The sequence below is a fragment of the Rousettus aegyptiacus genome, unplaced genomic scaffold (assembly GCF_014176215.1).
Source record: "Rousettus aegyptiacus isolate mRouAeg1 unplaced genomic scaffold, mRouAeg1.p scaffold_m13_p_7, whole genome shotgun sequence".
NCBI lineage: Eukaryota > Metazoa > Chordata > Mammalia > Chiroptera > Pteropodidae > Rousettus > Rousettus aegyptiacus.
Genome location: NW_023416310.1, coordinates 17,674,854 through 17,695,612, shown reverse-complemented (window position 1 = coordinate 17,695,612; position 20,759 = coordinate 17,674,854). Strand labels below are relative to the sequence as shown.

The window sequence follows — 20,759 nt, the reverse complement described above, 5'->3', positions numbered from 1 at the left end:
TTGACTCCACTATTAAAGGGTTGATCCTTTGGTATCTATACTAAAGACCCCATGCAATCAACAAGGTCTTTCAATTCTGGCTGGTGGGTTATTAAATGATTCCCAGCCCTACTTCAGCTCTGGGTATCATTCTGCATATATTCCAGTCTTGTGGGGTTTTTCCTATATATGCCCAGATTGGATTTCAGCCAAAGACTCAAGGAGACCCCTGTGCTCTCTACAGGAACTTCTGTATGTAGCCCCTTCTCTCGGGCACTTTCCCAAGCAAATTCTAACTGTCTTGACCTCCCTGGATTCCAGACTCTGTCTTCTGCACTCGGCAGGACTGCTAGGTTCTTTTTAGGTTTTGCTTCCCTGCATCACTGCCCAGGGACTTCGTTCCGGGCAGGAGTCGAGGCAATGTTAGGGCTCATCTCATTTGTTTCCCTCCTGTTATCCTGTGCTGTCTGCTGCTTAATATGTGAAAAAACATTGTTTCTTATATTTTGTCTCATTTTTAGTTGTCTATGATATGAAAGTGGTACAGGAAAGCCTTACTCTTTTATGGCCAGAAATAGAAGTCCAAAATGGTAGGCTTTGAAAATAAGTAATTCCAATGTAGATTCAAATGCTAGCTCTGCCATTTAATAGCTTTGTGACTTCAAGCAAGTAAATTAATCTCTTTAAACCTCAGTTTCCTAATCTCTAAAATGGCAACAAAAATCTCTACCTTGCAAAGTTGTTAGCTTTAAATGAAATAGAGTATGTTAGGAGCCTAACCAGAACTTGGCTCACAGTGATGAATTAATGTTACATGTTACTTTTTATAATATAGGATGTGAGATTTAGCTGTCCGTACAGCAGCATGAAGATGAGAATAAATAACAACACTGTAGAGCATTTACTAAAGAATTTCTCACACGTCCTCCGCAGTCCCTTCACTCACGAAAACATTTCTGTTTTCAGCTCAAGCAAATGGGAACTACTGAGCCCCAAGGAGAAGATTGTGCTGCTGAGAAAAAACGATGATGGCGAATTTTGGTATTTGACTCTGGGACTTGGGACAAATGCCCTGGCTTACATTTGGTCATCCAACTAGAAAATATTTATGGGGTTCTTTATGTATGCCAGGCATCTCTGATACAGAAATCAAGAAGATCCTTCAGAGCAGTGGTCCCCAACCTTTTTGGCACCAGAAACCAGTGCTCCTATGAGAATCTAATGCCCGATGATCTGAGATGGAGCTGCGGCAGTGATGCTAGTGCTGGGGAGCTTCACTTGCCTCCTGCTGTGCGGCTCGGTTCCTAATAGGCCATGGACCAGTACTGGTCCAGGGCCCAGGAGTTGGGGACCCCTGCTTGTAGAGGCTCACAGTCTAGCAGGGCGAGTAGTCCTGCAAACGAGCACTCACAGTTTTTGTCACGAGTGCAGTGACCACCCGCACGAAGCTCCGTGGGTGCTCAGAGCAGAGTCTGGTGGTGGCTCCCTCTTCTCTGACGTCTGCTCTGCTCTCAGTCACTCAGTACACTCGATCCCAAGGTTGTGCCTTTCCTGGCCTAAAAAAGGAGATGAGGAAAGAAGGAACTACAAAGTCTTACTAAACTATAAGCCATGTCCCTTGTGCCGTCCAGCTCAGATCATCCAAATGCCCTGAGCTGACGCTGCTTCTAAGTGTATATTTCCCTCTCCTTTTGCTTTTCACCTTTGCTACTAACTTCCACCCTTCTCCTGTGGACTCCTCTCTTCCATTACCCATCCTTTTTGGACTGCTGCAACTCCCTCTCTTTGCAAGTGGTCATTGAACTCAAGATCCCTGCGAATACTTTTATTTCCACTTTACAGATAAGTAAACCGAGCATCAGATGGTTCAGAAACCATGCCTTGACTGCAAGGTTAGCAAGTAGGTTAGCAAATATCAGTTAATGATTGAGAACTGATTTATGTGATTCTTACTGAACATCTATAAATCAATCGACTAGTTGTGAATGCCTCAGTTCAGCTTTGTCACTGTAACCAGCAAACGGGAACATTCCCCTCAGGCAGCCATTGTACAAAGCTACCTCCAACCACGGGGGGGAGCTTCGGCAGCTCCACCAACCTGTGATGGACCCTCACCCTGGTCTAGCTAGCCCCACTCACATGTATCCAAGGTCTGCTCAGCTCTGCACACGGGCATGGAGGGTGGAGGCCTGGGTCTGGGGGAGGGCTGGGATGCCCACTGCTGAGTCCCCAGCCTTCCCTTTGGTCCCGATAACTAGACACCATCTCATTCTTCTCTTTGTACTGTTGTTTCCTCTTCCTCTCCACAGGATGGCCTTTAAGGACTTTAAAGCACATTTCAAACTACTGGTCATCTGTACACTGACCCCACGCCTGCTGAGTCAGGAGGTGGGGCAGACATGGTCGTACACGATGCAGGAGGGGAGATGGGAGAAGGGGACTACAGCTGGTGGTCCGAGGAAGTCACTCCGAGGTGAGGGTGTGCACAGGAGCCGGGGTGCTTGGGTCTAATGTGGCAGCTTTTCCAGGCAAGGGTGGGGATGTGGGCAGAGCCACTGTGGATGGCTGTGCAACTTGTCCCCTGCGAAAGGCATCTGGCTGAAGGGTGAAGGGGTCTCTGGCCAAGCTAGCAGCTCTGGCCCTGGGTCATGTCCACTGAGAAGATGGGGCACCTTTGGTCTGAATTTGCACAAAGGCATGGAAGTCTCAGTCAAGCTGCCAGCCTGTCGAGGCTATGTCTTTCCAGAGGGTGCTTTTTCCTCATCAGCACAGGAGGCCACAGGGGCATGGTAAAAAAGTGGGTTAAATCTTGCTTTGCTTTCAGGACCGGGTGATTGATATGCTGAAATAACCATCCTTTATCAGGCAGGATTGAAAGAGTGATGATATCAGATGTTGTCAGGCTCGTCCTACCTAGAGTTTGGTAGGGATCAAGGATTCCCAGGTCATCAGTCCCAGGAGACAAACATGCCTAAATTCTCAAAACGAAAGTTTTGGTGACTGTCCCTTAAGACCACAGGGTATGATCTCAGTGGGCTGGGGTGACTTTGGCTCTGGCATCTCCCTCTCCCCATAGTATGCCCCCCAAAGGCTGAAGCTACCCTTAACCTAAGGCTTGGTCCCCTTGGGATCATGGGCATGGTCTCCTCGGTTAGTTAATGCTGTCACTTACTTGGGCAGCAAACATTTACAGGGCACGAAGTCTGTGCCTGGCACTGTGCAGTGCAAAGGGGCCGCATGGTGAGAATAACTCATGGTCATGTGTCTGTAGGATATCCTGGGGTGGTTGAGGTGAGATGGGAGGCGGGTAGGGCTGAGGGTGCAGAGACCCTGATTTTGTCCAAGTGGACCTCCGGGTGGGAATCCTGGGGCAGATGCCCTGGGTCTGGGCACCTCTAAGTGGTTTGGGAAGCAACATGCTCGGGGAACCTGTCTTACCTTGCTCCGTTCTGGCCCAGACACATTTTGGAAGAACCCGCAGTTCCTGCTGTCTGTCTGGAGGCCGCAGGAGGGCAGGACATTCCCGATGCCCTGCAGCGTGCTGGTGTCCCTGATCCAGAAGCCCAGGCACAAGCACCGCAACTGGAATTCTCTCCTTGCCATTGGCTTCTACGTCTTCAGGGTAAGTGGCTTCTGGGGTATGCGGCCTCACAGGGGGTCTCTGGCCGCTGTCCTTTCTTCCTGTTTCCTGTCCTCTTCACCGTCTGTCTCTAGCCTGGGTACAAATCTTGGCTCTGCCCCTTAGGAATATGTGATTTAAAACAAGTTACATCTTCACCTTGAGCATCAGTTTCTTTATCTGTAAAATGATATTTATGCAAAGAAGTAGAGTAAAAGATCATGTGACAGTACTTCTTATTGTGCCCGGCATACATTTGGTACAATTCATACTAGTTTTCTTTTTCTCTTCCAAAAAGCCAAGATTGCCTTCCTTCACCCTTTTCTAGAATTCCTGATGATGGATTAAAATGTCACTGACTAGAACAGTGAATGGGGAAGGGGTCTTCTCCGTAAAGTCTTCTTGTTTTTCAGCCTCCTTTAGAGTTTGTGCCTGTGAAAGAGCCGGATCCACTGCCTAATGAGGTCTCTCTTTTTTGTTTTTCAGATGAGCAAGGTGAGTTTCAAACTTGACCAGCCGGCCCTCGTTTGGAGTGATAGCACATGTGGCCAAGCCACTGCCAGGTAGCAGCCTTCTGCAAGGAGCTATGAGACTGTCTGAAAATGATGCCAGCTGCCTATGTGTGTGGAAGTAAAAAGCTCCTGTTGCTCTTTTTTATCTGAGTAGTGCAAGAAATCCTAATACATCTGCAGAGGAGTCTCTGAGCCTGGTGTAGAGCCAATAAATCTTAGAATTTATTAAATCCCTATATAAATAAATACCTAGGGCTAATATTGAAGACTGTCACAGCATAAGAAGGCTGGTAAATCACAACCTTGCCTGAGTTATGAAGCCTATAATAAAATAGATCAACAACATATAGGATATCAGGAGACCATGCAGCCCACCTCCTTGGGGACAAGGGACAACGGATTAGAAAATGGGACAGAAACATGGGCAGAGGACCACTCTGTATTTAGCCGCAGTGAGAGCCTGGAGGAATCAGCTAAGATGGCCTGAGGCATTCCAGTCTCTGAAGGGCGGCAGCTGGAAAACTAGGAACGAAAACCTTAGTTTTCTCAGATTGGACTAAACATTATAAATGAATTTTTATAAAGAAACCACTTTTCATTGGGTGTGTTGGGTTATTTTTGGTCTTTTCCTCCTGTGGAAACACTGAGCAATCCCAAAGTTGTTCTTATTTAAGAAGGAAAAGATGTGTGTGTTTATGTGTTTGTGTATGTATGTATGTATATATATCTATATCTATATCTCTCTATCTATATATCTATATATAGATATATAGATAGATATCGATAGAGATATATATGTAAGTGGGGAGAAGGTTGGTGGCCCATCTGTATCAGAGACCATAACTATGTCATAATCAACCTTGAAAGCATATCACGTACATGAAGGCAGCCTCAGGAAGTGTAAAAAACACGGGCATTGGAGCTCGGTTGCCCTGAATTCCAATCCCGGATGGAGCTCTTACCAATTGGGTGACTTTGGGTCGATGACCTAACTTAGAAAGTGCAGGCACAGTGACATCTCTCACACATCATTTTGTACGCAATGTTTTCAATGTAATGGCTTGTCAGTTGACGTGTGTTTATTCAGCCCACATAGGGTTCCAGCAAAGGTGCCCAATCCTGACATGTTGTATTTTTCTGTCTCCATTCCCCACCCCTTCATTCCATCCTCCACTGGTCAGGTTGGATTTGGAAAATAAGAGGCCTCCTTAGTCCTCAGGCCAGGCCGCAAGCCCTGCCTAGGTAATCACCTTAACTGGTGCCCTTCCATCTTCCACCCACAGTTCTATGATGACCAGAGGAGACTGCCCCGCGAGTTCTTCTTAAAAAATGATCCCCTGAGTTCACCTAAGGACTTCCTCACAGAGAAGGAAGTGAGTCAGGAGCTGTGGCTGGAGCCGGGGACGTATCTCATCGTGCCCTGCACGTCGGAGGCCCGCCAGGCATCAGAGTTTGTCCTCAGAGTCTTCTCCAGGAAGCACATCTTTTAGTAAGGGCTTCTACCAGAAGTTGGGGCCCACTGGGGCCAGGGTGAGGAGGGTGAGGTGGAAATGGCAGAGGACAGGGCCTCTGTGGCCAATAACGAAGAGAAATAGGGAGAGCAGGAGAGCAGGGCAGCCCTCTGCATGGAGAACATCTTTCCCTTCCTACTTCTGACTCTCTTTCTACTAGTGAATGAACACTCTGCTGGACATTACAGAGAAAAAGATAGAACAGGTATGGCCCTTGCCCTCCAGAAGCTCAAGGTCTGGAAAGGAAATAGAAACATGAGCAATTATTTATGTAATACTCTGTCCAGCAGAAGCATTTATCTGCATAGAGTGTTAGAAGAGCTTCAAGGAGGAGCACCTAAACCAAATTTCCACAGTCCTGGAGGAAGCAGGGGCGGCTTCCGGGAGGTGGTGATTCCAAAGGATGCGTAGAGGTAGTTCAGATGAGAGGGCTCCTGTCATCAACCGGCAGGCTCAGGCACTGCTAGTGTATGCAGGTGAATCGATATCTACACATCTCAGCCAAACTTCTTTTTTTGCCTATGATTGTTTTGACATGAGAGCCCTTCAATGCTTGGAATCCAGTTGTCATTTTCCTTCTTCATGTGTTGGCCATAGATAGATTGACTTGACCTCAGGCCTCACTGCTTTGTCAGACTGGTGCATCGTAAAATATGAGTAGGAATGTTTAGATGATGGTGGGGGAAAGCAAAGCGCATGCCGAGCAGAGGGCTTGGCGTGAGCAAAGGCACGGAGATAGGAAACAGCACCAGGCGTTTCAAGCAGTGTGCCATGCCATGTGGCTGGACTGTACACTTCAAGGAGAAGCAGGAGGTGAGACATGGGAGCTGGACAGGCCCACACGGTGCATCGGTAAAGGAACTTGGAAGAGTTCCTAGCGGAGGGAGAATAGGAACCCAAGGTCCCCAAGATGATTCCTCAGAAGGAGTTAATTCTGTCTTTGTTTTCCCTCAGTGAAATTGGCAGCCATTCCAGTGTTGTCTTCTCTAAGGTAAGCAGTTGGGGAGAATTCCATGTGGCTGGGACTGTTGAAAGCTAGGAGGGTGGGTTTCTCCCCTCATGTTCAGGTATTGGGGGGGGAGGTCCTCAGATCCCGCAGACCCTACTCCCTGGCACACATACCACATTATCTATTGTGCCCTAAGAGAACCCAGGTCCTTTTGTTTTTGCACAAAGACAACTGCCCTTCTGATCAGATCCTTGTCACTGAGGGCTCAGAGCCCCAGCGGCGTGAGTTACACCTTCACTTTCTTCTGCCTCTCTCTACCTTGCGTTTCTTTTGCTTGTTACTGTTTAACGAAAGCAAGAATTGGAGAAACAAGGGACTGCTGTGGTAGAAAACTTAAGACAGTGTTCAAGGTCAAATTTCCACGTTTCAGGGACCTGGGGTTCATGCGACATAAGTGTGTGGGTGAGAGTTCGTGTATTCAGATGAATGACTAAGTCTCTCTATGTGTCTGTCCTTACAGGAAATAGAAGACCAAACTGCAGGGCAAGATGAGTCCTTTACCAAACTCTTTGAAAAGGCAAGTTGACCAGGCGTGGTAGCCAGAGGTGGGCAGATCAGGGGACAAAGTGGAGCATGTAGTTCCATGGAGTATGTGGAATTTACACACCTGACCCTGTGTATAAATTGTGATTTAAGGCTGCTTCTTCCTCAAACTGCCACTTTCTATTCAAGTCTTCAAGCTTTTTGACAAAGGAGTGGAGCTATTGTCTCCAGAAGTCTCCTGTAAATTGCATATCTGTTCTTGGAAGCTACATTAATTAGTCATAGGGGAAGCCATTTTAATCTTTAATGCCTGAGAAAATGGAATATAGCAGAGCCAGGAATCAGTATTGGGAGTTGGGGAGGGGGCCATGGCAATCACAAGCCCTGGGGGTCTGGGAAAGGCCATTAAGGGAGAAAGACCCCTTGGGTGGTCTCCTGGAGAGAGGGTGGGGCTGGTTAGAGGGCCTTGGAGAGGAGGAAGGCCCTAGGCTATACACTTGGTACCCTTGAGTTCTTTCCTTGGGCTGTGCCAGATCAGGAGGCCAGTGAGGTGAGGGAAGGGCTTCCAAGGCCACTCTGTCCCTATCCTGCAGGACACTAAATGCATTTGGAAATAAGGGAAGAAATACACTGGAAATCTGGGATCTGACACCTAAGCAATGTCATTAAAACTGGAAGAGCATGAGCTCCTTGTGTTAGTAACACTCTAGATTTAATTCACAATTTGCCTGCCCTCCCTTATTCACCCCAGGTACTTGACTTAATGTAGCCAGAGACAATATACCAGAATCTTACAGGTGTTCTTTATAAAAGTTTTTCTCCATACAAGGGGTTTCCAAACATTTTTTCCTGTAGTCCAGCAGAGATTTAATTGAAATCTCGGAGAAGATCACAATATATACGAAAGAGATAAAAATTGTATATTATAAATATGTATTGATTTAATAAGTTCAAATTTGTGATCCTTGTATGTCATGGATATGTTTTAAAGTTAAATAGTAATTTAAAGCATCGTTCTCATGAATTTGAAATTGAAATCTGAAGTCTTGGCTGAGAATACGTTATTAAGTATAAAACTCAGATCACATCGTTTGCTTGACGACGTCTGCAGCATCTCAGTTTGAGAGTCGCTGCTTTCTTTCAGTCTACTTCTTAAGAGTCCAGCCCTGCTGAGGAGTCCGGACTGGGCACTCAGTTAAAAAGTATGGCAAAAGTTCTTATGAAATTCCAGATTTAATTACATGACTAGTGACATTCCTTACGTGCAGCCTGATGGTGTCGCTTATTCTGCTCAGAAATGGCATACGTGGTGTGCTGAGCAGATGTTAGAGAGGACGTCCCAGCCCCCGTTAGCTGTGGCTCCTCTGCATGTAACGAGCCTCCAGTAATGATGATGTTCTCCCATCTCTCTGCTTCTACTCCAGTACCCAGAAATAAATGCAGCTCAACTGCAGAAGATCCTGAACCACATGACCTGGTCAAGTGAGTATTTTGGAGTCGTCCTGTAGGACTCAGGGGACACAATTGTCCTGAACTCTGGGTCTGTTTCTCTTTCCCCTGGTGGGACATGTGAATTACTGTGTGCTGGTCCCCTGAGTGCGGTGTCTTACACCAGGGTGACTCATGGCATCTGACAAAGCAGTAAAGGAATTTATGTAGCTTAGAAAGTTGTTGTTGTTGTTTGTTTGTTTTGTTTGTTTTTTGTTTTTTGGTTTTTGGGGGTTTTTGCTTAGTTTGAGTGTGTAGAGACGTGGCAGTGAAAGTAAATATTTCTGCTATTTTGCTGGTTTGAGAAGGAGAGCTGAGCACTTTTTTCATGGCGTGTTGATTCCGTGTGGAAGAACTGTACCTATTTCCTCAACCTGGCAAATAGTGTTGATGAGCCCACCAGGAACCTCTCTGACGAACTCATATTTAAATTGCTCAACCTACAAAACTCTGGAATGAAGAAGCATGTCACCTAGGAGGACTGTAAATGAGTGTTATGGATGCCTTCGGATGAAGCCTGGGATAAATGATTAGGAAAGTTTAAAGTCCATATATAAATATTTTATATGCATATCTTGAGTGAGAAGAACATGGTTTCTCCAGGGAGGAAAATGTATTTCAGAAAATTTTTTAAAAAACTGAATAATTAACGGGTTTTTGCTACCTAAAATATGTGATTGCTTCTCCTTTATATGAAGCCAAGGCTTCAAACCCAAATAAGCTACATTCCAGGCTATTGTATAACTTAGGGCTTAGAATAACTTTGAGATGGTTTCTCCAAGCCAAGTTTGGGTATGGCAAAAGAGCCAGAAGAGGAGACTCTAGAAATTATAGCATATAAGAATCCTTTTTCTGCTTCACCCTGAAAAAAACAATACTAGGGAAATTATCTAGAAGAGGTGGCTTGTGCACACTTAATATTTTTTAAAATGCCTTGATTATGAGTATGCAAAAATGATTTTCCAAAGAATGTATGGACAAATTACTTTCGTTTAGTCCTCAGAAAGAGGTTCTGGGTTGGTAGACCAGGGGATTACTGTGGGTTTTGGTGAAATATTGGGTAAAGTCTCCCATGGTAAGGGATGAAGAGTGGGTTGGAAAGTAGCAATGTGGGATGTACTCATAAGTCTTACCACCCTTCCTTAGAGTTACATGAACATAAAGCCAGAGGGGTGTTGCAGAGGAGAGTCTAGATGTTTGGATTCTGCCCTTGGTAGCCTTTCACTTCCTGAACTTTTATCAATCGTTCAGAAAAAGGCCTGGAAGGTAGGCTTATCAGGTGTGCAGATGTGCTGGAAGGAATCATTAATACCATGGAGAGCAGAACTTAAATTCAGAAAGTTCACTACAAGCTTTGCCCAAACTAAAAGGATGAAATGGAGTTCAGGATGATCACTTAAAACTGCCATTTTGTTATTGAAAAAAAAATTGTTTGTGTGAGTTCCTAATAGAAGAGACCTCATTTTTGTGGCAGTTGATGTGAAAGTTATCCGGTTAATTTAGTTGCCCTCGAGCTTAATGTGAGCTAATAGTTTTAAATTGCTGCTAAATAAGCTAATCCAGATTCAGCTAGTATTTAATAGGAGCATTTAGATTTGTGTTTTTGAAATTGGGTTCCAGGAAACGTTAGACACGTAGAGGTTTTAGTAAGTGTTTCATGAAATAGTAGGAGTTAGTTTCTGTTAATTGCATTCGGGAAATTCTGCGTTAAACAAAATTTCAGTATCGGCTCCTCAGTATTTATCATATACTAAAGTGCATGATGAATGAAGAAAAGAGAATTTCAAATTCGTTTACACTTAAAAACCTTATCTCTGCAGAAAATCTTCCTTGGAACATAATTTTGAAATGCAGACTGACAATTTTGCAAGCAATAGACCCACTGTATCCTTCTTAACCAAATTGCATCTGAAGGAGTGTTTTCCAGGCTCAGTACCACCGAGATACTGGCAAAGTGTAGGGTCTGGAAGAAGGTGATGAGGATTTAGAAACAATTTCGGCTGGAGAAGAGCTAGAGAAACGTTGGGACGGGGCAAATACTTGTTTATGCTGTTCTGGAGGCAGAAGTAGGACTAGTGAGTAAATTTTACAGGAGGCTTCTTTGGAATTAACATAAGAAGTTTCTCCGGAATGGAGCCATCTATCCAGGTGAAAAAGTGAGCACACATAACTGACAGACCAACCATCAAGACATCTGACGAAAGCATCCCCTAATTTAGGTGGGAGCTTGGACAAGTTAATCTCTCATGTCAGAGTTGGGGGTCTGTAACTCTATGATTCTGGCCCTCACTAGGTACACAGGGCCACGGTTTTTCCGACCCACCGTGTAAGCAAAGCCAGACTACAGTTGGGTTTCTCCACAGGGTTTTGCTGTGCTCCTTGCACACACAGATCGCCACCAAGCCTTCACTCTCTTTCCACTGCTCTCATTCCTTCCTGTCCACATAATGATGGTTACTGGGACCCACGGCTGGCCTAGACAGCACTGTCTGGTTCTGCTCAGAAAAGGGCCATGCTGTGTCATCCTGGGCCAGCCCTCATGCAGAATCTTTCTGTTCCTCTGCAGGTCTGGGGCGTGCACAGCCCCTTTTCAGCCTTGACGCCTGCCAGGGGATCCTGGCCCTACTGGACGTATCTTTTTTGATTTGTGGGAAGATGATGCATGCTGCTGGTTGAGTGCTTTGCCTTGAAGCCAGGCTGCTCAGGTTTGCATCCCAATCCCAGAGCTTACTAGTTGCGTCCTCTTGGGTAAGTCACTTAGCCTCATAAGTCCCTCCAGGTTGCCATCTGCAGCACAGAGATGGTATTTAAGCCTAGTCCATAGGATCGGTGTAAGAATGCAAAAGGGGTAGGCCATATAAAGTGCCTAGGACAGAACTTTCCTAGAATAAACAATCGATATTAGCTGTTAACAGCAACAGTCTTATTTCCTGACAGCGAGGATGAGGCAGCTGCAGGATCATAGGTAGGAACAATTCTCCAGATTTACAAGAAGCTTTAACGAGAGCTTCAGGGTCCTAAGTTTTCCATGTGATGACCAGGCAGTGGCTATCCCCATGTGCAGGTCAGGAAACTGGAGCTCAGGAAGTTCACCAACATGCCACGAATTCAGCTTTCCTGATTCTCAGCCCCGCAATTTTCCTAGCAAACCCTCTGCCTTTCTAAGTAAGTGGACAGTTTAAAGTTTGGTTATCTATGCTACAGATAGACACATAAAATGGATAGCGTAAATACAAAAAATCCCCAAAACTAGTCTTTGCAGAAGCTTTGCAGAGGCATGGACAGTGGCGGTGGGCGGTTGGGGGCACAGACATTGGAGCAGGTCCCAGCCTCGTCACCACCTGTATGAACTTGGGCAAGACTGTCCTCTCCATACCCTCATTTCCTCATCCCTAACAGGGAAGAGTTAACCTACCTCACCTACTAGTTAAAAACATAGGTGAAGTGAATAAATCACTGTAGGAGCTCCAACAGAAGTGGCGTGTGGTGGTATTCTGATGTCTCCGATACAAGGGTATTGGGACATGGTCTGCAAGGCCAGCCATTAAGCTTTTACCTTTACAAAAAAAAAAAAAAAGAGAGAGAGAGAGAGAGTTTAAGAAGCATGCTTAGCCACTTGTGCCTGATTCCTTCCATAAGCTCGTTTTAATAATAATGAAAAGAAATTGTTTTTTTTTTTTAATTTAAATCACATTAAACTGGCCGTGTCGAAACATCTTGCGTTTCTAAATGATGGCTGTCGTCATCACTTCTCCCTGAGCTGCTGGCTTCCGGTCATTCTGTCCTTTACTGGCAAGGGCAAGGGAGCCCCGGACTGGACTGACCAGCCAGGGAGGCCAACTAGGGACATCCAGCATTATTGAACAGGGCTGTCCCAAAATTGCACGGTGATGTTTGGGGGCCAGTTGTTGCCTCCAGAGGTATAGATGACACTCTCCTGCCAGCTTTGACCTTAACCAGGCTATTAGCTTAATGCGTCGGGTACCGTGAGCATCCAGGAATTCAGGGAACTGTGGAAGCAGCTGATGCTCTACCAGGTAAGAACAAGTCTTGACCACACCTCCTTGCAGGATGGCCATTCTGCAAAGTATGTAACCTACTTCTCTTCCTTATAGCCCTTTGTATCCAACCACTGACCCATCCTTCTCTAATCTACCTCCAGTGAGGCCTCCTTCTCTCCCTCACAAACCCAGAAAGCCTAAATTGCAACAGTCTCTTGAATCTCTGAAGCTCACATCTCAACATGTCACTTCCTTACTAAAAACCTTGTGAGACTCCCCGGGCCTTCCGTGGAAGTCCACATTCCTTAGCATGGCATTTAAAGTCCTTCATAAATTGGCTCCTTCCTACTTTTGCAATTATTACTCAAAACTCTTCTCCTTGTCTCCTGAGTCATAAAGTTGGAAGCTCTTCAAAGGTTGGACGATGTGCTTAGATTAAGCACATTTACATCTCCCCAGACTGTCTTCCCCCGGTGACCAAACACTCCCTTTCTCAGAAGCCTTAAGAAGAAGTGAGAGAGGTGGTCGGATCCTGGCATGGACCCTCTGCCGTGTCCTTATCCTGGCAGCAGGCCCTGGAGGCGGGGCCTACGCTCGCCAGTTGTCCTCTGCAGTACTGACGCTGGGGCATGGAGGGGCTCTCAGGAGGTGCTTGGAAATGCCTGGCTCCCTTAGCTTTTGGTGTGGGTTCTTCACAGGAGGTTTTCCACAAGCAAGACATTCACGGGTCAGGATGCCTGAACTGGGCCCAGCTGCAGGCTGCCATGGGGGATGCAGGTAGGCATGAGGGAAGCTGGTGTGGCATGAGGTGAACAGACAGGGAGGGGAGGAGGGTGCATGACATTCTACTGTCCTGTTATACCCCAAGTTCAGAGAGCCAAACAGATGGATCTGCAAATAACAGAAATGCGTATTGTTATTATCACTATGACCATTGCTGACAATTATTGAGGGTTGGCATATCCACACTCTCATTTAATCTTCAACAATACCCTGTTATAAACCCCACTTTACAGAGGAAGAAATGAAGCTCAGAGATGTTAGGTAACCTGCCTGGGGTTTAAATCCAGGACCACCAGGCTCCAAAGCAGATGCTCACGACCCATGCCAGGCTATCTCCTGCCTCGAAGGCCTGTAACCCACTTGAGAAAAAGATCCTCATGCTGGTTGCCTAAGGGGGGCAGGAATGGCAGTGAAGATAAAATAAAATTAATGGACTAAATAATTAAACAATTCACAATGATGTCCATGCTATCAGGATTTAGGTCCCAGAAAAGGAGGGAGAATTTAAGAGGCCTCGGGGGGAGGGGAGCTGGGTACAAGGTCAGCACCCACGAGGGAGCCTGTCTTCCCTGCAGGAATCGTGCTCAGTGGTGATGTCTGTCAGCTGATGCTCATCCGCTATGGCGGCCCCAACCTCCAGATGGATTTCGTCAGCTTTGTCCACCTGATGCTGCGTGCGGAGAAGATGGAGGGTGAGCCGGCGGGAAGGAGGGAGGGCCAGGGCTTCCTCTGCACTCCCTGTGGATTGCCCACCTGTCCTCAGCTGGAGCGCCAGTGGGGGGCGGGGGGTGCCGCGGAATGCAGCCAGTGCAGAAGCAGCAGGCCAGGGAGCTATAGGGAACACTGGCTACGTGCCTGTGTAACCTGGCTCCATCTGCCCAAACTAATTTACACCCTGCCCGTTCCAGAGGCAAAGGTTTGAGGTGGCTCGCTTATAATAAGTGTGGCTCCATATGGTTGCATTAGGCTGAAATCGGGTTCCCAGGTGAGGGAGCATATGTGAAGGGCTAATTAATAATGTTTCCAGCGCGCGCGCACACACACACACACACATGGACATGAGCTGTGTTCCTCTCTGCTGCATTTTCACAGATGTCTTCCAAAACTTAACCAGAGATGGCAAAGGGATCTACCTCCAGAAGCCAGAGGTAAGACTTTTTCCATGGGGTTGACACATCATCTTAGGTAGAGGGGGCCACTGTCGGTCTAGCCTCTTGTGAAGGAGAAGGTTTTTGGGGGCCTTCATTCTACTGAGTTTGGGATGTAATACTGCATTCATTACACTCATTCATTCATTCATTCATCAATCAGAGATTTACTGAGCACCAACTCCGTGTTAGGCACCTATGAAAGGACCGAGAGACTGACTCAGCTGCGACCTTGATAATGCCATGTGACACATCTACATAACTTCAGTGGTGACAACTTATTTAGTTCCCGAGTCACATGGCTGGGAGTCAGCGGGTCTCGGCTGGCTGACTTGTTATCTGCGGATCAGCTGAGGTTTGGCTGGTACTTTCATTGAGGAAGCTCGGCCAGGCTTGCCCTTTTCTGGACAGGGGCAGCAGCACAGGAAAGGGAGCTTAAACATGCAAGCTCTCGGAGCTCATGGACAATGTGCCTCGCAACTCATTCTGGTATCCAAAGCAAGTCACATGGCCAAACCTTCCAATATATAGGGAACTAACCTCCTCCTCTGCCATGAGAGGAACTTCAGAGTCACTTGCAGAGGGCATAGACACAGAGAGGAAGGGTTTAGGACCTGAGCCAGCAATGAACTCGAGCAGACAGTCAGAGGAGAGCGGGTCCAGGTCGCATGTTCCACATAGACCTTTCTGGAGGAAGTGACATTGAAATTGAAGCAACCAGGCAGGCAGAGTGAAGAGTAAGAAAAGCCCAGGCTAGAGGGAATGGCACGCACAATCCTGGCTGGAGTATAGAGAATGAAGAAACTGGCTCAGGATAAATCTGAAGAGATCAGGGTCAGATCAGGCAGAATGTATAGGCCAGGAATAAACCTCATTTCGAGCTGGCTTAGCCTTCCCCACATGGGGAAGGATTCTAATCTGGTCTCTGTGCCCTCTTCTCGCATCTTATGAAGGGCTTTGCACATTGTAGGTGCTTAACAAATGTTAGTGAGTGAATGAAGTGATAAGCTGAGAAGACAAACCTGTGACTGACACCGGATTGTCTTCCCTCATCATTCAAACGACGTGGCTTTATTGAGCACCTGTTATGTGCCACATGTGGCACTAGGTGGCGCTTGCTGCAAAGCCATTGGAGTCTGCAGTTAAAGCATCTTCTTTCTAAAATAAGGCCTCTATTTGTGCTGCTTAGAAAGGGCCAGTAAAAGCTGGGGTTTCTTCCTGAACTCAAATATCCATTTTTGAGATATCTTTCCAAGATATAGGGACCCTCGGCATATGCGTCCCCTCAGTTACTCCCACATTCAACTGTGGGGCAATGGTCGGACTCCTCTGAGCCCATCCCTCTAGATCCCAAGCAGTCCTTCCACAGTGCAAGCTCAGATCTGGGAGAGCAGGAATGAACGACACAGCCCTCAGCCTGAGCAGGCTCTAGCAATGATATCATGGGAAGAAATTGGACTGAGACCCGGGTCGAACCTACAGCTCTCCTTGTAATTGGCAAATCACGTTAAATGTCCGGGCCTCAGGTTCCCTGTGTATGAAATGAGTGGGCTGGGCTAGGTGGTCCTGAAGACCCTCTTCAGATCGAACCGTTTCTGGTTCTGTGGGGAGGAGATCCTCACGGCCATCGAAGGATGTCTACAGGGAGTGGCAGCCAACTTGTTGGAGCTTCACTCTGGGGTTTTCTCTGAAATCATTAGTAACTTACTTTACCATTATCATCTTCATCGTCACCATCATCAGCATTATCGTGTGGATGTAGTTGGCCTGGGGAGTGGTTTCTCAGAAGTCCCCTATATGTGAGTTAGAGAGAGAGTTCATCACTCCCACATAAAGCTGTAATACAAATGGGCCCATAAATGTAAACATGTAGAATATACTTTAATAGATTTCTGTTGCCTGCTTGGTCCACACACCTGCACACAGCTGTCACGAGCATGCCAAATTGAATTCATAGGGAAAACAGGCATTGAGAATTGAATATAGAATCAGCCTGAACCTTGGCTATCCTCATTCACAGGCACCGTGGGAAGTCAAGGTTGATTATATTTCAAGTTGATTTATACTTCCTACCAGATGGTGTGGTCCCCCTGGCTAAACCATCCATTAACTTCCTGTCTCTGTGGCTTCTCATGAGTGAGGGAGAAGAGGTCCCAAATCCTGTGTCTCACTCTGGGACCTGGTGACTGAGAAATGAAGCACCCTAAACCAAATGTCAGAGGTGGGGCCGAACTGACTGTAATTTGCTTTACGTCTAGTGGCTGATGTTGGCCCTGTACTCCTGAGAAGGCTGGAGCTTCATCTGCCCTCACCGAGGACTCTCTATGGCCCACAGGTAGCTACTGGCTGAGACTGACTGATGCTCAGCTCACTTACTGTCCTTCGGAACCATGTCTCCAGTCATCGTCTCCTCAGCTGGGGAGATTTCTCTCCTATAGCTCTCCCCTTTGGATGGACAGCATGCAAAAAGGGAAGGGAGGTAGCAAAGATTGCCTTGGACTTGTAAAGACCAACTCTTCTTCCTTATGGCTACAACCTTGTCACAAGCAGAGATGTTAGTCGACATGGTCTAAGCAATGATTTTGGAGTTGGTATCTTAACCTCTATACAATACTACTTCCATGGATGGTCAATTTAAATGACTTTAAACGTGGGGTACTAGCCTATGTTTCAAGCCCTGAAGAGGAAATGCTATTCCATAGACTACTGTACTATCATCTATAAATTGGCAGAGGCGCGGGCTAAGTTTCAGCTGTTTGGTATGGTGTGAGGACATGCTGAGCTTTCAAGAACACAGAAAATAATGGAATTTGCCGGGTCCGGGTTGGATGGGGTGGCTCTGGCATCTGAAGTCACTGGGTGGTCTTCTGCTGACAATATCTCCAGATGATCAGATTGGGGTAGGGGTGAACCTGTGGATTTAAAACACCCAATCTCAAAGGCCTCCTGTATGTGATAGGTCAGTCTGTTTACTTGATTAATGGACTATCAGATCCATTTCAAATCAGTCCCGAAACCCTCTGTGTACCTACTTCGAAGAAGAACAGCGAATCCACGCTGCATCTTAGAGGTGATCAGTGGATGGCTGGTATATCTGATTTTTTGAACCTCATTTTCATAGCATCCCTACCAATCCAGAACCAAGTAGAAAACCAGAACAAAGACCATTTTCCAAAGCCCACGCTTTTTATTCATAGCTTAGTACCCCAGAGCCATTCATTAAAATTCTATCTTTCTTAATTTACAAACTGTTCTGACAAACATGGCTATCTGGTTTCCGAGTCCTTAGCAGACTAAAGGAGAAGGCTGAATGATGGAATAAAGGTGTGCACGTTGGCGGAACGCAAGGAAATTTCACAGCCTCATGGATGGGTATTATAGAAGGAGGGAGCACTTTCAAAGCATGACTTAAGGAAGTGGAAAGCTACTTTACTTAGAGAGATCTTCGTTATTCCAAGTGACAAAATATAAAATTGTTCGCCATAAAGTGTCAGGTATATGAAGTATTACTGCTTTCATAAATGATAATTATGTACGTGTAGTCTTTAAAAGATTTTCGTTTGTTTGTTTTTTTAAATTGGTATCTTTATTTTTAGATTCTGCCATTGTAAATAGTTGTTTTAATTAAATAATTACTATTTTGGTCCATGAAGGCGAGTTTGGAAATTTTTGGAGTGGTGAGAAGGTGGTACCATTAGTCCATTCATGACACTTGGACTACAGTGTGATGGTTTTGCTTGATGCAAATGGGATCTATATCCAAATTAATTAAGTCTGACAGAGCCTTGCTTCTGGCTTCTTGGTCTGAACTGCCCTCCTAGGTCACTCCTGTGTTACGCTCACTCCCCCACGTATCACTGTGGCAACTCAGAGAGGTGCCTTGTGCCCTACACACCTCCACCCCACTGACTCCCTTCACTGCTTCCCCACAGCCGAGTACTGGGGATCAGGGACAAAGACACCTTCCCACCCAAATATAGCTTCTTCTGTTCTAGAGCAAGGGGGACAAATAAAGACCTGGCACAGGATAGACTGGGCAAGGGCCAGGATGAAGTCATGCTAAGGTCCGAGTGGTAAACCTCAGTAATTCCCAGAAGCCAAACGCAAATGTTTGTTTGTCATGACCAAGTAGAAAGTGGTGCATAACGGATGTCGATGAAGGAGGAGTGAGGAATCAGTTCTCCGATGCTAAGACAGGTGAGGTCAGGGAGTCCAGCAGTTCGGCTTGTCCACAGGTCCAGCCCGAGCAGGTAGAGCATACAGGGTAAGCCCTGTCCTCAGCGTTCAAAATCTCAGGGAAAAAATATGGGGAAAGAAAAGCACAGTATCAGAAGGGCTAAAATGCCTGTCCTTTCTCTAGCTCTGTTTTTTCTTTTTTCCTTCTTTCACATTTTGTGAGAACTCAGTCACCAAAGAGAAGCTTCCAGATTCTAGTTGGGGCCCGGGGCAGGGCAGTCGGCAGCTGACAGTAGATAGCTTTGCCTTCCTGCTGCTGTCCTGCTGGGTTAGAGAAATGATTTTAGCCTCTAGGATTTTCAATCTGATGTTTCCCCCAATGAAATATATGTATTTATATTCATAGTGGAAAAAAGGAGGAAATGTTTCATGGGGTATGGGTATGGAAACGGGCCAGGTCTGCTTGGCTTGGAGGAGAAGCAAGCTGTGTGCCCAGCTCTGGGAACATGGCTGTCTGGGGCCACTGGCCCCAAGTCCTGAGTTACTACCACTTTTTCAGAGTCTGAGGTCAGAGGGGATACAAAATCCAACAGGCATGAAGACAAGGAGAGGTTAGGAAGGGACATGCTAGCCATGTGACGTTGAACCTCAGTTTACTCATGTGTAAAATGGAGCCCCAAATGTCCACATCAATGGGTCATCGTGAAGATGCAATAATGCCAGTATGCTGTAGGCACTCGATAAGTGAAGCTCCTCTCTCTCCCTTAGGCAGCAAAGTTATTATTTAATTACTTATTTTTATTTTAAAGAGCATGGTTACTCATAGCGAACCACTCTTACGGAACACACGAGGTTTCATACTCCATTTTTACTTTTCTTCTCTCCTCTTGGAATGTAGCAAGCCATTTCCTGAAATGTAGCCTCAGGAGGGCAGTTCAAGTCCCCAGTGTCAGGCATCCAGCACCAGGGCCCCCGAGAAAGTGGCCGTCCTATGTTAAAGCTCTTCTTACATTAAATAGACCAGCCCTGCCCTCTGCTCACCTCAAACCTCAGAAACGGCAGAGGGTTTACTCATCAGAGCCCCAGGTGGTCAACGGGGAGTTGAGGGTAAATAAAGGTGAGAACAATACTCACCTCACAGGGTGAGTATCATGAGATAACATCGGATTGATCCTAGCATGTGGCAGTGTACTTAAAAAACGTGAGTTCAACCTGATTTCTCTGGAGCAGGGAAGGCACCTTCCTTCCCTCATTTGTGGCATGTGCTAAGGCCATGCCACCACTAGATGGTGCTCTGTCCCTATAGAAGGGCTTCTTCACGGCTGTGGGACTGCAGATGACAGCTTGGGCTCCAAGTCTGGGAAGGTGACAGCCTAGTGTCCTGCCAGCCTGACTCAGCTCGCAAGACAAGCTTCAGCCCCATGAGGACTCGCTTTCCTTGCCTTGCCTCTTTTTTTCCTGCTTAGTTTTTAATTGATGCATTTTTCCTTATTTCATGCGTATTTGTTTCTGAAAAAAGCAAACGATGTTTTTAAGCCCCTAAATGCATTTCCTTGAGGGATACGTCTGCCTGCAGCCCGCTGACCCTTGTATCCCAGTGCCTGCCTTAGTGACTAGCTCAAGTTTGGGATTTACTGAATGAACGAATGACTTTTGAAGCGATTCACGTGAATCCTGTCACTTAAAAAGTCAGTATCTATTTGAGTTGCTGACGATATTAATATATAATGTTTGCTTTCAGAGACATACGACTTTCCTTTAAAAGGGTTCTTCTGACATTGAATAAGGCAGTTTTGCTCAGCGCCATGCCCTAATCAAGGGGGCAGTTCAAAACACCACTGAAAAGTTCACCAGATCTGAAGACGTGTTTCATGTCTTGATGTTCTAGGGACTTGGGCATCATTTCTCTTATGCATTCAGAATTTCTCCTCCCAGAAGGATTAACCAGTTGGGTCAAGTTCCAGAACCTTTTGCTTTCAGGTTGTGACAGGGAAAGCTCTGTGAACAGGGGGAGGTGGCTTGTCCTGGGCCAGGCCCAGACCCAGGTGAG

At 46.3% G+C, this 20,759-nt stretch overlaps 1 protein-coding gene across 2 annotated transcripts in view; it reads left to right on the top strand.

Moving 5' to 3' along the window:
- Positions 1–17,929, top strand: part of CAPN14 (calpain 14) — a 29,104-nt gene extending 11,175 nt beyond the window's left edge. For both annotated transcript variants that reach the window (XM_036224772.1, XM_016136024.2), the window contains 14 exons: positions 946–1,020; positions 2,289–2,452; positions 3,438–3,601; positions 4,085–4,093; positions 5,394–5,599; positions 6,576–6,612; positions 7,091–7,147; positions 8,538–8,595; positions 11,168–11,232; positions 12,570–12,638; positions 13,301–13,379; positions 13,961–14,077; positions 14,478–14,533; positions 16,792–17,929. In XM_036224772.1, the coding sequence (XP_036080665.1) occupies positions 946–1,020; positions 2,289–2,452; positions 3,438–3,601; positions 4,085–4,093; positions 5,394–5,599; positions 6,576–6,612; positions 7,091–7,147; positions 8,538–8,595; positions 11,168–11,232; positions 12,570–12,638; positions 13,301–13,379; positions 13,961–14,077; positions 14,478–14,533; positions 16,792–16,818 (1,183 nt within the window). In that variant the 3' untranslated portion in view covers positions 16,819–17,929. The remainder of the gene's footprint in view (positions 1–945; positions 1,021–2,288; positions 2,453–3,437; positions 3,602–4,084; positions 4,094–5,393; positions 5,600–6,575; positions 6,613–7,090; positions 7,148–8,537; positions 8,596–11,167; positions 11,233–12,569; positions 12,639–13,300; positions 13,380–13,960; positions 14,078–14,477; positions 14,534–16,791) is intronic.
- The last annotated feature ends 2,830 nt before the right edge of the window (positions 17,930–20,759 follow it).